The sequence below is a fragment of the Ovis aries genome, chromosome 1, assembly GCF_016772045.2.
Source record: "Ovis aries strain OAR_USU_Benz2616 breed Rambouillet chromosome 1, ARS-UI_Ramb_v3.0, whole genome shotgun sequence".
Lineage (NCBI taxonomy): Eukaryota > Metazoa > Chordata > Mammalia > Artiodactyla > Bovidae > Ovis > Ovis aries.
The window spans coordinates 215,269,309-215,285,787 of record NC_056054.1 but is presented as its reverse complement, the minus strand read 5'-3'; the positions used below and the strand labels follow the sequence as shown (position 1 = coordinate 215,285,787).

The 16,479-nt window shown below is 37.9% G+C and overlaps 1 protein-coding gene across 1 annotated transcript in view; it reads right to left on the bottom strand.

Moving 5' to 3' along the window:
- Positions 1–651: 651 nt before the first annotated feature.
- The window catches only part of SPATA16 (spermatogenesis associated 16), a 256,040-nt gene continuing 240,212 nt past the window's right edge, over positions 652–16,479 (bottom strand). Inside the window, 1 exon segment of the mRNA XM_042243815.1 lies at positions 652–906. Coding sequence (XP_042099749.1) covers positions 784–906 — 123 coding nt within the window. The 3' untranslated portion in view covers positions 652–783.

The following is a 16,479-nucleotide window of genomic DNA, read 5'->3' as shown; positions in this document are numbered from 1 at the left end:
TATTGATTTCCTTACAATCTCACCATATAATGAAAAATTCAGCACTAAGTATTTTATTACCCTTTTCCCTTTTCATGTTATTAATGTACTCTGAGATATTATTAATTTTCTCCATTCTTTTTAAAATTTACATTTTCTTATTTATTTTACTCTGAATCTGGGTTCCACCTTCTTACTCTATTCTCAAACCTCCTTTTTGGTGTTAACTGAGGTCTTCAGTAATGATTCTTGACTCATTACTTTGTCCAATTTGTGCGTATGAGTTGAGTGATTTAAGGGCCAGGGGATATGAAGGATCCAGAGGGAAAAAGTACAGATTTTAATGATATAACTGATATTAACCATACTACATTGGCAATCTCTATAAAAAGCAAGAAAGTATGTTATCAGTTTTGTAATTCTTAATTTCTGCATTTGTATCTGTATGTGACTGATTGGTAATGAACAGGCACACATACTAAAATGTACTTGGGTAGACCTGGTGCACTTTAGTCAGTGCTGAAAGGACAAGACAGGTGAGAGAGGCAGCAATGGTTATTTGATAAGCTATTTGATAAGCTATTTGATAAGCTAAGATGAATTTGAACAAAAGTCAGGTGAAACTTGCTGAGAACATTTATTGCTTCCGGTTGAGATTAATGAAGTGTGGAACATCTTTGCCAAGAGGAGCACCACCTCATCCTTGTGGCATTAGGCCTCTGACACTGGTTGTCACAGGCAGGCTGGTGGGATGCCACGGCCCCTTTCTCTGGGATGTCTGTGGTGGCGCCTGCTCCCCAGTGACTAGCTTTGCTGTGCAGTTTGAAGCCGCTTCATCTTTGTTTTTTGCCTTCGAGCAGTTCTCAGTTTTTTAGTTTTTAAGAAACTATCCTCTAATTGGTATAGAAAATCTTCAATTCGTCCAACCTGAAAGAAATAAACAGATACAGCAGTGTTTGTTGTTTCCCCAGGTTTTGTGTATATAGGAAAATGCTGAGGAATTTAAAAGTAAATGGCACATGCAGGTCCAAGGTTGGAACAGAACTGGCAGTGACAGATACAATTAAACATAAAAGTCCCCTTTTGATTTCCATTTCAGCGTCCTTTGTTTTAGGAACATGAAGAAGACATGCAGGAATTTACTACTAGGTCCTATATGTTGGAGAATGGAACTTGGGAGTATCATTACCTGCTGTCTTTAATTGTCAGTGAAACCAGGGATTTCAGAAAGAAATAACTGGTAAAAAATTGTTCCATTATCTAAAAGAAGAATGAAACAAAATCTACCCCCCTCAAAACCAGTAATTCTACATTAATTAGTATGCCCCTTAGGCCACTTGTCTGATAGCTCAGTTAGTAAAGAATCTGCCGGCAACACAAGAGACCCTGGTTCAATTCCTGGGTCAGGAAGATCTCCTGAAGAAGGAATAGGCTACCCACTCCAATATTCTTGGGCTTCCCTTGCGGCTCAGCTGGTAAAAAATCTGCCCACAGTGTGGGAGACCTGGGTTCAATCCCTGGATTGGGAAGATCCTCTGCAGAAGGGAAAGGGTACCCACTCCAGTATTTTGGCCTGGAGAATTCCATGGACTGTATAGTAGTAGGGTAGCAAAGAGTCGGACACCACTAAGTGACTTTCACTTCACTTAGGCCACTTGGGAGAAAAATGAATTTTCCATATTGTTTTAGCAGGAGCCATTTCTCTTTTAAATAAAAAGGAAAAGTTGAAAAAAAATAAGATAAAATAATATATAGAAAATAGTGATGAAAAATAAATTATTAGTCTTTCTTCTAAGCAAACTTAAAATTATTCAATGACAGTTGAATGCATTGCGCTGTTTGTCAGAGTAAAACAGTTTACATATATGTTGAGTTGGGCTTTCATGATGAATAACAATTCATACTTAACCCTGATTCCCAGGACCTGCATATTCTATTAATCTAAAGTCACTCACTGAAGAGCCTATTGTCATAAAGTTAGCTCAAAGCTAGAGCACTTACTCTTCAAGGTGCATGAACATATCATCTACTTAAGATAAAAGCACTTACAAGTTCAATTTTCCAATTTTGAGCTCTACTTTTAAATCACTTGATTTATCATTCAGAGTAATATCCAAAAGATAATTCAGGTTGTCAAAAAGAGAATAATACATAGTCGCATTCATCTATATGTTATAGTTAGGTCTTATATCACACAAGGTGATGCATATAATCCGTTGGTTTCCATAAGAAAATAACATAGCTTATTTATGTGAAAACAATTATTTTTGAAAACCTAAAATTACTTCAGGTAAATTTTTTCCAAAAGTTTGTGTAATTTATGATATCTGATTATTGCAGCAATCCTCAAAATGATTTGACAGAATATTTTTAATCTTATCATGAAGTCAGTGCATGATTTTATGTATTCCATCCATTTATACTATCCAACTTATACCAAAATCATAGGTAAAAAATTAACATAGAGCATAATCAAAACAAACACAATAGATGGCACGTTACTGTTACTTTTATAGTTGAGTTGATGGCTCACTCAAGTTATTTGCACTGAAAATGTATCATCTAAATTGAAGCTCTTTATAATGATAATGATTGCAATTAGCCCCAATACAATTAAAATTATAACCCAATGCAACAAAAAACATGTCCTACAGAAAAATAATAGTTTTAAAATATCTTTTGGGTGGCTGCTATCTTTTTTGAAAATTGTGTTTATTAAGAGCAGTGTTGACTAACTGGGTTGCTTTTCATTAGAAAAGACAAAGAAGAAACACAAGATATGTTAATTGAATAGAGAGTACCACTGAATTACCCTGGGAGGTCTAGGGTGCAGACTCTATGCATGCTCCTCCTGGCCTAGGTGTTCGCCTCCTGCCTGGTCTGTCTACATGTTATCCTTTCAACCCATTATCCCAATAATACTCAAATGATCTTTTAAAAATGTGTATCTGATCACAGTTTGCCCTGCTTAACGGCCTAAATGGATTCCCAAGTCCTTAACATGAGCTACACATCTCTAGGTGATCTGGTTACACTACACTTGTGTTTCTAATTCTGTCTCCTGTAATTCCATTTGCCTTAGCCCTGTGGTATATCTCTCAGTTTTCTAAGCTCAACCATGCAGCATTCTATGCACTCTTGATTTTCCTAATGCTATGCCCTCTGATGGAATACTCTCATTGGAACGCTTACATATCCTCTGGATTTCAGGTTCAATATCAGTGTCTCTGGGACATATTCCTTGATGACTCAAGTTAGGTTGGGGTTCTTAGTAACATATTCCCACAGCAGTCCATTCACCTCTTTTCCTATTTTAATTCTTAATTGTTTATAATGATTTATATAGTATCCACCTTCCTGTCTGGGCTTGCTGCAGTAAGGCAGGCAGCTAGGTCCATGGTGTTCCTTAGTCCCAATACCCAGGATATGGTAGACCCTCAGTAATTTTGCTTCTTGATAATAGATCTGAAGACGTCAGTGTGTTCAGAAACCGATGTATTTTTCCATACTCAAAGTGGTGACTGGTATGAAACATATCAGAAGGCTTTCTTTTCTCTTACAAATTAAATAAGAAAGAGGGACTTCCCTGGTAGCTCAGGTGGTAAAAAATCCACGTGCAATGCAGGAGACCCTGGTTCAGTTCCTGGGTTGGGAAGATCCACTGGAGAAGGGATAGGCTACCCACTCCAGTATTCTTGGGCTTCCCTGGTGGCTCAGACTATAAAGAATCTGCCTATAATGTGGGAGACCTGGGTTTGATCCCTGGGTTGGGAAGATTCCCTTGAGGAGGGCATGGCAACTCAGTCCAATATTTATGGGCTTCCCTGGTAACTCAGTTGGTAAAGAATCCACCTACAATGCTGGAGACATGGGTTCAATTCCTGGGTTGGGAAGATCATCTGGAGAAGGGAACAGCTCTGGCATTCTGGCCTGGAGAATTCCATGGACAGAGGAGCCTGGCTGACTACAGTTCGTGGGGTCGCACAGAGTCAGAGATGACTGAGAAACTTTCACAGATTAAATAATCGCTTTCATATGCCATCATTCTATTACCATTTGAGTTTAAGCATGGTAATAACAAGGTGTGGTCTCCATGCTTGAAACGGCCAAAAGTAGAAAGGGCACTGACTGGTTAAGGAGTCAGAAGTGTTGAGTTCTGCTCTTGCCCTGGTTTATAATCTTCAATTACCCCCAGAGAAGTCACTTGGCCTTTCTGAGCTTCAGTTTTCAGAATGGTGGATCCAGCAGGTGGATCAATTAGGGGCTAGCCTTTAGTGAAGAAAAAGGTTAGCCTGGATAATTTCCAAGTGAAAGTGAAGTTGCTCAGTCATGTCCAACTCTTTTCAATCCCATGGACTGTAGCCAACCAGGCTCCTCAGTCCGTGGAATTTTCCAGGCAAAAGTACTTGAGTGGGTAGCCATCTCCTTCTCCAGGGGACCTTTCTGACCCAGGGATTGAACCCGAGTCTCCCTCATTGCAGGCAGACGCTTTACCATCTGAGCCACCAGGGAAGCAGACAATTTCCAAGGACACACTAAGTAAAAAAATTCCATGACTTGTACTCACACCAGATTTAGGTTTGTCCAGTCTTAAGATGTGCCTTCACAGTTTTCAAATCAGAGGTTATTCTCTTAGATTATACCAATAGGGGAATGACACAACATGCAGCAAAGTGAGCCAGTTTTAGCCTCTGTGCTTACTGAAGTGTAGGAGAGCTGCAACGTGTTTTTAGTAAAGCTGGTTCTTTATTTTCTTTTTTTAAGTCAAGGAAAGAAAAGTGCTGGTTGAAGAGAAAATAGATTCATATAACTAAGAAGAACAGATTGCAAATGATAGAAATTTCTATAAAGCCCTTAGGGGAATAAAACACAAATATGTAGGCATGTAAGGAAGGAAACAAACCAGTTTGGGGAGCAGAGGCCTTATTAGACCTTCTTTTTGGGAGAGGATCCACTTGCTTAATTATATCAGATAGTGTCCTTGGTCATTCTGGGTCTAATTTTCCCATTTGCAAAATGGGCAGATAACATTCTCTTGTGTATCTGTGTGCCAATGCTGACGTGGCATTACTGAGATATGGGCATCAGCCCAAATGTGCTTGCAGAGAATTTGGGATGCCAGATGATTGAAAGGAACTGAAGAATTCAGTCCAAGGGCACATTCTCACCTATCATATGGTTATCAATCAAAATCCACATCAAAGAGTTAGGAAATTGTTATCAACTAGTATCTGAGGACTTTTAATTCTTATAGACAAAAGTCTACCTGTCATGACTTAGTGTGGAGTCAAAAAGTTCAGAAAAAAGATGATTTTGAAACCGTGAAAGAGCAGACAGCGTGAGAAGCACAGGAGATATCAAAGCTGAAATTCTAACAGTACAAAACCAAACAATACCAATTAGGAAGAAATGTGGCGGTAACTAAATAGACTAGTGTATATGACAGCTCAGATCTCAGAGGAAATACTCTTGTTCTTTCATGCACATATTTATTGAACATCTACTAGGTATTTGGTACTTTACTAAGGTAATATGCAAAAATATCAAGATGCTTGTTTCTGAGGAACTCATATTCACATAGGAGAGACAGTTAATGAAAAAGTGACTGCAACAAAGCATAACTGTTTATCTAAGAATTATGCACAAAAATGTCATGTTAGCAAAAATGTCAGAACAGTGAATTCTCTCTGAAGGAAATGTGGAGGAGTATGGGAGGTGATAGGTGATGGGTCTTTGTCAGGACAAGAAACTCATTCCAGACAGAGGGAAGGGCATTCATAAAAGGAAGTTGTGAAAGAACATGGGCTATTTGATAGGGGTGAGTCACATAGCCTAGATGTAGGCATGAGGGGACTGGGAGTAGAGATCTACATAGCAGGAAATGTAGATTGGGATCAGCTTATAAAAAGTTGAAAAATATTTAGCTATGTGGTTAAAAAAGATAAATCTGGTGCCATTGTGTGGGGTGGAATGCAGCTAGGGAGACTAGAAGCAGGTAGATCAATTAGGGCCCAGTGCACCAAGATATGAAAAATACTATGGGGGCCTGCATCAAGAGTTTAAGAGACATTTGGGAAGTAAGAATTGTAGTCTTGATGAAAAATTCTATGTTGGGGTTAGAAGGCAGGTAGAACTAGTAATGACTGTGAAGTTTCTCATTTGAGACAATAATGGTATCTTAATGAGGTAAAGAATAAAATTCAATGAATAATTTTAGGGGAAAAGAATGAGTTTGATTAGTGACAAATGTAAGAGGTAGAAAAAGGCCACAAAATCAGAAATGTGTTTTAAAAAATGGACCTGTAATAATAGCCTAATACTAGGCTAAAAGCCAGAATGATGCAAAACTCCTAATTGGAAAGAAAAAAACAGTCCACTATTTTGTGGTCTACTGTGTGAAAAGCATTCTAGCAGTTAAAAAGTCATAAGAAAAAGAAACAAAAAGTGATGCTGTTGGTTATTGAGAACAAAAAAGTGGTTATGGTAGAGAGAGAGCCTGTTGGGTCAAAGTCAGATCTCCAGCATGTTCTTGGTGTGTGACTTTGGGGCAAACATTTAATTTCTTGGAACCCAAGTTTCTTCATCTGTCAGTGGCTTCACAGGGTCCTAATGAAATTAAACAGTTTATGTGAAGTATTGTATAGCTCTGAATTGTTATTATTTACTAGTAGTATTAGTGCTTGAATCTGGAATATATGCCCATTAAATAGAAAAATAAATTTAAAAATACATATAAAAGTGAAATAAAATGAAAAGCCAAAGAACTTTAACAGTCCCTGTGTTTTTGACCTCCACTCTTTAAGGATGCTGCCTCAGTAACTGTGCTAGGTGTAGGTATTTGATATGCTTTCAAGTCTTGTGATTAAGTCTCAAAATTCAACTATATAAAGGGTGGAATTAGGAGGGGAAAGAGAAAGGAGTGTGAAGATATGAGTTTCTGATAGTGCATATTTGGCTGCAAGCTCAAAATACTTCAACTGTATTTCCTGGTTACCCAAAACTGATCTGATTATAAACTACAATGTTTAAAATGTGTCTCAATGGGAGTAATAGTTCTCTCCCTTTTTTGGCCATGCCCTGTCTCATCTGGGCTATGATGCTTGGTGCTGGGTATGTCCAGCTCTTAACTCCAAACTTTAGGAAGAAAAGTTGGAGGACCTGGAGATGTTTACTGGGAAGAGAGAAAACATAACAGGAACCTGTGGTATCTTTAGGTGATATGTGAAAGGGTGATGAATTTGTTCTGTGTTAGCTTACGTATTTGAAAGAGAGTACCATTTAGAATTACAATATGAGTTTGAGTCTCATTGCTTTCACTGGTGATGTAACTTAACTACTGAACTTTAATTTTCTCTTCTCTAGTGTAAATCATGAATTAATTATAATCAGACTTTATTTACAGGGTTTTAGTGAGGATTAAATGGCTTGATGTTTGTGGAAAGCTCTTCATAAATGTCTAAGTCCTCCACAAAGATTATAATAGCACATTGTGTAATGTCTGGTGGTTTCATAATAGGGTCTCAATAAATATTTGTTGAACTGGTGAACAGCTGAATGAGTCCTTCAGTGAGTAAAAAAATAGATATTATATTGATATTTTCACAACTGTGTAAAAGTGGAAGGTGTTTTGGGGTAAGGTATGGAGACCCTCATCACCAGACACTGGAAATCAAACACTAGATGACATTTTTGGCAAGTGTGAATTATTCGGGTCATGTGTGACCCAGGGGTTGGATTAAATAAACTTTAAAGTACTACTTTAATGATGTTATTTTAGCTGGGATTCACTGTACAGAAATGTGCTCAGTGGAAGCAGAATACATTGCCATTTGCCTTGTATCACATTGAAAGAGCACTATGGAAATGAGAGGGAGCCAATCATTTCTGCTGTATTAGTAATTCAAGGTATCGAACTGGTTGATATAAACATCCATAGATATTAGGGTTCTCAGTACTTCATTATATTTCACTTATAAAAGCATATCCATAAGACCTATAACTTCTCTAGATGTATCAACATTTTATCTTGCATCCAAAGGACCCCTATTATGGATTAGCTTAAGTGTAGTTTATAGCACACTTTATTTCTCACTCTATAACTGGATCAGATTATTCAGTCATTAGATTATTCTTCTCAGTTAATGATTTTTTTATCATATCAAAATTTAAGATTATTCTACTAGTTCTAGGATAGAATGCAACATTTTTACAGATTAAAATGTTCTCCCTCATAAAGCCACTTCAGAGTAACTTTCAGTACAGGCATAATGAAAAGTATTTGGATATTTTCTCTGATAATCTTTTACTGTAAAATTGGTTTGTACCTTATGTGTAGGGGGAAAGTATGGGGATAGCCTGAAGTCAGGAGAGCTTCTATGCACTTGAGAGTTTTCTTGTGAAGGAGAGTTGTTGCTGACTCACTATGATTTTGTGGGGCTGACTATGGTTTCATTTGCACAGAGATCCAACCTATTTTTATTTGGTAATTGAAGGCCTGTGAGCCAGAGGTGAAAGCAATAGCACCACTTTCCATTTCTTATGTAATGGCTGGCCATGAGACCAGAGGCATTGCTGGGGAAGAAACTGAGATTTAGGGCGTAGAGAGTTAGGAATGGGGACAAACTAAGGAAAAATGACAAGAAGCTCAAAATGAGCGAAGCTGGTGAGAGATGGTAACAGAAAGGGACACACAGCCTCAGCATAATGGAGCTATGAAAAGGGAGTCATTCAGATGTGATAGAGGGGAAGGAGAATCACTGTGAAGACCTGGGTGTCCCTTTCCCTCCCACAGTCATTTAAAATCAAATACTACTGTAATGCGCTGAATTTCATTCCCTCAAAATTCCTGTGTTAGGGTCTTAAGCCCCAGTACTTCAGGAGGTACCCTTATTTGGAGACAGGGTTTTTATAGAGATCATCAAGTTGAAATGAGGTCTTTGGGGTGGGCCTTATCTAAAATGACTGGTGTCCTTACAGAAAGGGGATATTTGGAGACAGTCCCTCACACAAGGAGAATAACTTGTGAAGATGAAGCAGGGGATGGGCTGATGGTCCTACAGCCAAGGTGTGGTAACCACCAAGGTTAAGCAAACCACCAGGAACAAGGGGAGAGGCATGCACTGGTTCTTCCTCACAGCCCTCAGGAGGTACCAGCCCTGATGACACTTTGCGTCTGGACTCCCAGCCTCCAGAACGGTGATGATAAACTTGATGATGATCAAGCCACTCAGTTTGTGATAGTTTGTTATAGCAGTCTTAGCAAATTAATGCAACTATAGACAATCCCTGATTTATGATGTGTCGACATAATTTGTTGACATAATTTTTTGACTTCTTGGTGGTGCAGAAATGATATACATTCACTAGAAACCATACTATGACTTTTGGATTTTGATCTTTTCCTGGGCTAGCAGTATAGGGTCTGATACCCTCAGAGTGCTGGGTGGTAGCAGTGAGTTGCAGCTCCCCGTGAGTCACAGGATCCCGAGGATCAACACTGAGATGTTTATTTACTTTTTAGGCTACACTACTGTGCAGCATGTGGGATCTTATTTCTCTGTCCAGGGGTGGAACCTTGGGCTCCTAGATTAGGAACATGGAGTCTTAACTACTGGGCTACCAGAGAAGTCCCTACCCATACACTTAGAATTATCCTGTCCCCAGACAGTCATTCTAGTGTTCACTCTCAGTATAGTATTCAATGAATTACAGGAACTACTCAACACATTTTAAATAGGCTTTGTGTTAGATGATCCTGCTCAACTATAGGCTGATGTAAGTGTTCTGAGCAATTTAAGGTAGGCCAGGCTAAGCTGTGATGTCCAGAAGTTAGGTGTATTAAATAATTTCCAACTGATGGTATTTTCAGCTTATGTTGGGTTTATAGAGATGTAACCCTATTGTAAGTTGAGGAGATCTGTACTAAGCCATGAAGCTCAATTAGGTTCTGATTATCTCCTCAAACGTGACTTTGATGTTTTCTGCCTTTTACTTTTCCTGCTGGTTGATGTTGCCTACTTCGTTGGTGCCCCCTGCATATGCTTAGCATGTACCTTGGGAAGCAGTGTGTGTTTCTGTCTAGTAATGGCAGTGAGAGGAATGTGATCTCAAACATAAACGCATGGGTAAATTACAGCAAGAAGGAAGACACTGTGCTTGAAATAGGATTTCCTATTGGATTTCATGTAGTCTGGATTAAGGAGAGACAAATATGTTTATAGGGGTTTGTATATGTTCATGCTTCAGGGATTGGGTGCTCAAAGGATTTTTTATAAAGCTTTTAAAGAAGCCTTGTAAGAAGACAAAAAATAGATAAAATAATAACTGGATCCTTGGGAATAAATATCATGTTTCTACAACTGTAGTGGTGGTTATAGAAGGAGGATGTATTTCCAGCAATTTGCAATGTGGATCAAAATCCTCTTGGCAAAACAGCCATTTAATCCACCACAGTGGATTTCATAACATTAGTTTTCTTGCTGTCTTCCAGTTTAGTTTCCAGACCAAATGCTTTTAAATATTTATCATCCAAAATGGTTTGAATTTTAATTCTTATTAGAATGACAATTGTTTTCAAACAGGCTTGAAATTAATTTCTAAAATAAACTTTAATTTCTGAAACAAAGTTGTTTCTGCTGTTCATAATACAGCAGTTTCCTTTAGCTTTTGGCTAGCATTCAAACAAATAGCCTCATATTTCTCCATTTTAATTTAGTGAATTCTGTATGTTGGTATGATAGTCATAAAAGCACAACGTGGAAATGTAAGGCATTGGATGCCTGTGATACATTACAAAATATGCAAAAAAACTTCTGTTAAACTATATTACCAATTTCTAATTGAAAATCCCTGTAATAATAGCACTTGTAAAACAAATTTAGTGTAGAGTTAGAGTACAATTATGAAATCTTGCTATCACTTTGTTCTTAATGTATCATGGCTTTTTAAGATTTATTTTCAACACTTAATGGCATAATTTATCTGAAAGTTGGAGTACATATATTTTAAACTTTTTCTTTTGAGATAATTGTGGGTTCACAGGCATCATATGCATCAGTAAGAAGTAATACAGGAAGAATCTGTGTATTCTTTATGCAGTTTATCCCCATGGTAACATCTTATAAAACTTTGGTAGAATATTACAGCTAGGATATTGACACTGATACGGTCAAGATACAGAGCAGTTCCACTACTACAGGATCTCTTGCGCTGCTCTTTTATAGTCACACCCACTTTCCTCCTGCCCACCTCCTTAACCCTTGGCAACCACTAATTTGTTGTCCATTTCTATAATTTTTTCAGTTTAAAAAGGTATTATATATACATACATACTTAAGATATATGCGTAGTTGGATATATTGTTGCCATTATTATTGCATCTCTTCTTTTATGCTGTCCACTTTATCCATTAGAGCCCTTAGCATAGTAATCATTGTTGTGTTAAATTTCTAGTCTGACAATTACAACATCTCTGCCATATCTGCTTCTGATGATTGCTTTGTCACTTCAAATTGTGTTTTTCACCTTTTGGTTTGTCTTGTAATTATTTTCTTGATAGCTGGACACGATGTACTGGGTAAAAGGAACTGCTATAAATAGACCTTTAGTAATGTGAGGAGAAGGCTTCCCTTGTGGCTCAGTTGGTAAAGAATTCACCTGTGATGCAAGAGTCTGCCTGCAATGCAGGCGACATTGTTTCGATTCCTGGGTTGGGAAGATCCCCTTGAGAAGGAAATGGCAACCCACTCCAGTATTCTTGTCAGGGAAATTCCATGGACAAAGGAGCTTGGTGGGCTACAGCCCATGGGGTTGCAAGAGGCGGACAGGACTTAGCGACTAAACCACACAATGTGAGGGGAGGGGAAGCATTCTACAGTTCTAAGATCAGATTTCAGTCTTTTACTGAACCCATGCCTTGGACTGTGAACTTCACAAGTGTTTTCCTCAGTTCCCCACCTACTCCTCCTTACGTGGGACAGGATGGCTAAAGTGGGCTGCAGTTGGGTATTTTCCTCTCCTAGGTCACTTAGGCCCTGATAATACACCAAAAGGTATGCTCTGTTTAACTGGTTTCTTCTGAGGGCAAGCCTTGCTAAGAAGGAAAGAGTGTTTTAGTATATTTCAGAGTGGTTCCTTCCAGAGGCCTAAGGGGATTTTTCTCTGATACTTAGCATTAACTTCTGGAGGTAAATTGCATAATATTGCATAACTCCTAGACTGGGTCCCCTTAGAGTTTGTAATAACTCAGAGTTGTCTGCACTGAATGTCCAGCAATTTGTGAATTATAATTCCAGGTTCACAAAGCCAGTACTGGTTCCCATAGCAGTTTTTGCTCATAAGTCTCTGCTCCAGAAAGCCATATCTCCCTGTATTAATCTGTTAGTCTCTTCCGTCTTTGGAGCAGTGTTTTGTCTTGTGTCGTCCACTGACTCACAGATCCAAGAAAAATTACTGACTTTTAGGATAGAGAGGTGACTTCCCAGCTCCTTATATGTAGAACCAAACACAGAACTCCATGTATATTTAGAATCATATTAAATGATGTTGTTATTTTTGCTTGAATCATCAAACATAATGAAGAGGACAGTCTGCTGTTTTTACTCATATTTTTGCTTGTGTTCTTTCACTTTTCTTGATATTTTAAAGTTCTTTCTTTTATTGTTTCCTTTCTATTTAGGAAATTTTCTTCAGGCCCCCCCCCCCCTTTTTTTTGAGTGAGTTGGCTGATGACAAATTCTCTTAGTTTTCCTTCATCCGAGAATGTCTTGATTTCCCCTTAACTCCTGAAAGCTATTTTCATTGGGTGTAGCATTCAGTGTTGACAATTCTTTCCTTTCAGTATTTGAAAAATGTACCACTTACTTCTGGCCCCAGTTTTGTTAACTGAAAAATCCACTGTCATTCAAATTGTTTTCCCCCTAATAGTTAGTCAATCATTTTTTTTTTTTTTGCTGCTTTCAAGATCTGTCTTTGTCTTTAGTTTTTAGAAGTTTGACCATGCTGCATCCTGGTGTGAAAGTGAGTTTATCTAATTTGGAATTCATTGAAATTTTTCAGTCTGTAGTTTCTGTCTTTTGCCAAATTATGGAAATTTTCAGCTATTATTTCTTTAGGTACTTTTTCATTCCTATCCCTTTTCTCCTATCTTTCTGGGATTCTGATAACATGAATGTTAGATATGATGTTATAGACTCACAGCTCCTTGAGGTTCTTTTCATTTTATTTTCTGATCTATTTTCTCTGTTGTTCCAGTTGGGTAATTTGTATTGTTTTATCTTCATTTCAGACTTCCCTGCTGTCTCAGTGGTAAAGAAACCTCCTGCCAATGCAGGAGATGTGGGTTCTACCTCTGGATTGGGAAGAGCCCCGGAGAAGGAAATGGCAGCCCACTCTAGTATTCTTGCCTGGGAAATCCCATGGACAGAGGAACAGAATCAGACACAACTTAGTGACTAAACAACAATCTTCATTTCATTTATTATTTCCTCTTCATTAGGCTGTTGAGCCCCTCCACTGAGTTTTTCATTTTGGTTATTGTATTTGCAATTCTAAAATTTCTACTTGGTTCTTCTTATGTCTTCCATTTCTTTGCTGAGTTTCTGTCTCTTTTTAAAAGATATTTATTTATTTTTGGCTGTGTTGGGTCTTAGTTGCGGTAGGCAGGCTCTCAGTTCTAGTGCTTAGGCTTAGTAGTTGCAACGTGTGAGCTTAGCTGCCCCATGGCATGTGGGGCCTTGGTTCCTAGACCAGGGATTGAACCTGTGTCCTCTGCCTTGGAAGGTGATTCTTAACCATTGGTCCACCAGGGATGTCGTCTCTCTCTACTTTTTTTTTTTAAATTGAAGTATAATTGATATACAATATTAGTCACATGTGTACAACATAGTGACTTAAAGTTTTTATAGATTATACTTCATTTATAGTATGACGTATTAGCTATATATGGATGTGAGAGCTGGACTGTGAAGAAAGCTGAGCACCAAAGAATTGATGCTTTCGAACTGTGCTGTTGGAGAAGACTCTTGAGAGTCCCTTGGACTGCAAAGAGATCCAACCAGTCCATTCTGAAGGAGATTAGCCCTGGGATTTCTTTGGAAGGACTGATGCTAAAGCTGAAACTCCAGTACTTTGGCCATCTCATATGGAGAGTTGACTCATTGGAAAAGACTCTGATGCTGGGAGGGATTGGGGGCAGGAGGAAAAGGGGACGACAGAGGATGAGATGGCTGGATGGCATCACCGACTCATTGGACATGAGTCTGAGTGAACTCTGGGAGTTGGTGATGGACAGGGAGGCCTGGCGTGCTGCGATTCATGGGGTCGCAAAGAGTCGGACACGACTGAGCGACTGAACTGAACTGAACTATGCTGTGCAATATATCCCTGCAGTTTATTTTATAAATGGTAGATTGGATTGTACCTCTTAATCCCCTACCTCTGTCTTGCTGATCCCCTTCCCTCTAGTTTATTTTCTATATCTGTGATTCTCTTTTTTGTTATATTTGTTTTATTTTTTAGATTCCATATATATTTAGATATATATATGATAGAGTATTTTTCTTCCTCTGACTTATTTTACTAAGCATATACTCTCTAGGTCCATCCACACTGTTGCAAGTAGCAAAATTTTATTCTTTTTATGGCTGAGTGTGTATCAATATACATATATATATGTACACACAATGGAATATATGTATATATATGCCACATCTCATGTATTCATTTGTTGATGGGTACTTTGGTTGTTTCCATATCTTGGCTATTGTAAATAATGTTGCTATGATCATTGGGGTTGCTATGAGCATCTTTTCAAATGAATGCTTATGGGGTTTTTTGGATATATACCCAGAAGAGGAATTGTTGGATCATATGGTAGTTCTACTTTTAGTTTTTTGAGGAACCTCCATACAGTTTTCCATAGTGGTTGCAGCAATTTACATTTCCACCAAAAGTGTATAGGTGTTTTCTTTTCTCCGTACCCTCACCAATATCTGTTATTTGTGTTCCTTTTATGATAGTCATTCTGACAGGTGATCTCGTTGTGGCTTTGACTTGCATGTCCCTGATGATTAACCATGTTGATTAACCATGATTGACCATTTTTCATGTGCCCATTAGCCATCTATTTGTATTCTTTGGAAGACGTTTATTCTAGTCTTCTGCCTAAGTTTAAATTGGGCTGTTTATTTTTTTGATATTGAGTTGTATGAGCTGTTTACATATTTGGGATGTTAACCTGTTATCAGTCATATTATTTTCAAATACTTTTCTTCCATTAAGTAGGCTGTCTTTTTTGTTTTGTTGTACATTTTACTTTGCTGTGCAGAAGGTTATAAGTTTAATTGAGTCCCATTTATTTATTTATTTATTTTATGGTTTATTTTTATTTTTTTTTAATTTTTATTTTTACTTTATTTTACTTTACAATACTGCATTGGTTTTGCCATACACTGACATGAATCCACCATGGGTGTACATGTGTTCCCAAACATGAACCCCCCTCCCACCTCCCTCCCCATAACATGTGCACCATTTATTTATTTTTGCTTTTGTTTCCTTTGTATTAGGAAACAGATCCCAAAATATTGCTACAATTTATGTCAAAAAATGTTATGCCTATGTTTTTTTCTAGAAGTTTTTGCTTTCTAGTCTTCCATTTAGGTCTTTAATCCATTTTGAGTCTATTTTTGTATATGGTGTGAGAAAATGTTCTAAGTTCATTCTTTCACATGTAGCTGTCCAGTTTTCCCACCACCACTTGGTGAATTCCCCATGCATATTCTTGCCTCCTTTGTTGTACATAAATTGGCCATAAATTTGTGAGTTTATTTCTGGACTTTCTATTCTGTTCCATTGATCTATGTGCTAGATTTTTGTGCTAGTATCATACTGTTGTGATTACTGTAGCCTTGTAGTATAGTCTGATGACATTTTACAGTTTGTTTTAAGATGTTTCTAACAGCTTAGACATTTTTATGACAGCCTCTTTAAAATCTTTGTCAGAATAATTATAATAGCTCTAATATCTTTATGTTAGCATCAGTTGATTGTCTTTTATCATTTAATTTGAGATCTTCCTGTTTCTTGGTATGATGCATCATATTCAGTTGAAATCTGGACACTTAGGGTACTAATATTATGAGATCTGGATCTTATTTAAGTCTTCTGCTTAAGCTGAATTTTTCTGACGATGCTATGGCAAAAGATGGGAGGGGCATTGCCTCATTACTGACAGGTGGGGATAGAAGTTCAAGTTCTACTCTCAATCTCCATTGACTTGAGGAAGGGGTTCCTCATTACTTTTGGATAGGGATGAGCATTCAAACATTCAAGCTCCTCACTATGTTTGCACCGATAACTGTCTAGCAGTACCTCATCACTACTCCTCATGTGGCCTCCACTGACATCACATTGAGAAGGGAAACTCATGATTGTTGGGGGCTGGTGAAAACCATGACCATCTACTAGGCCTCCTCTGACACCATACCTAGTAGGGATGAA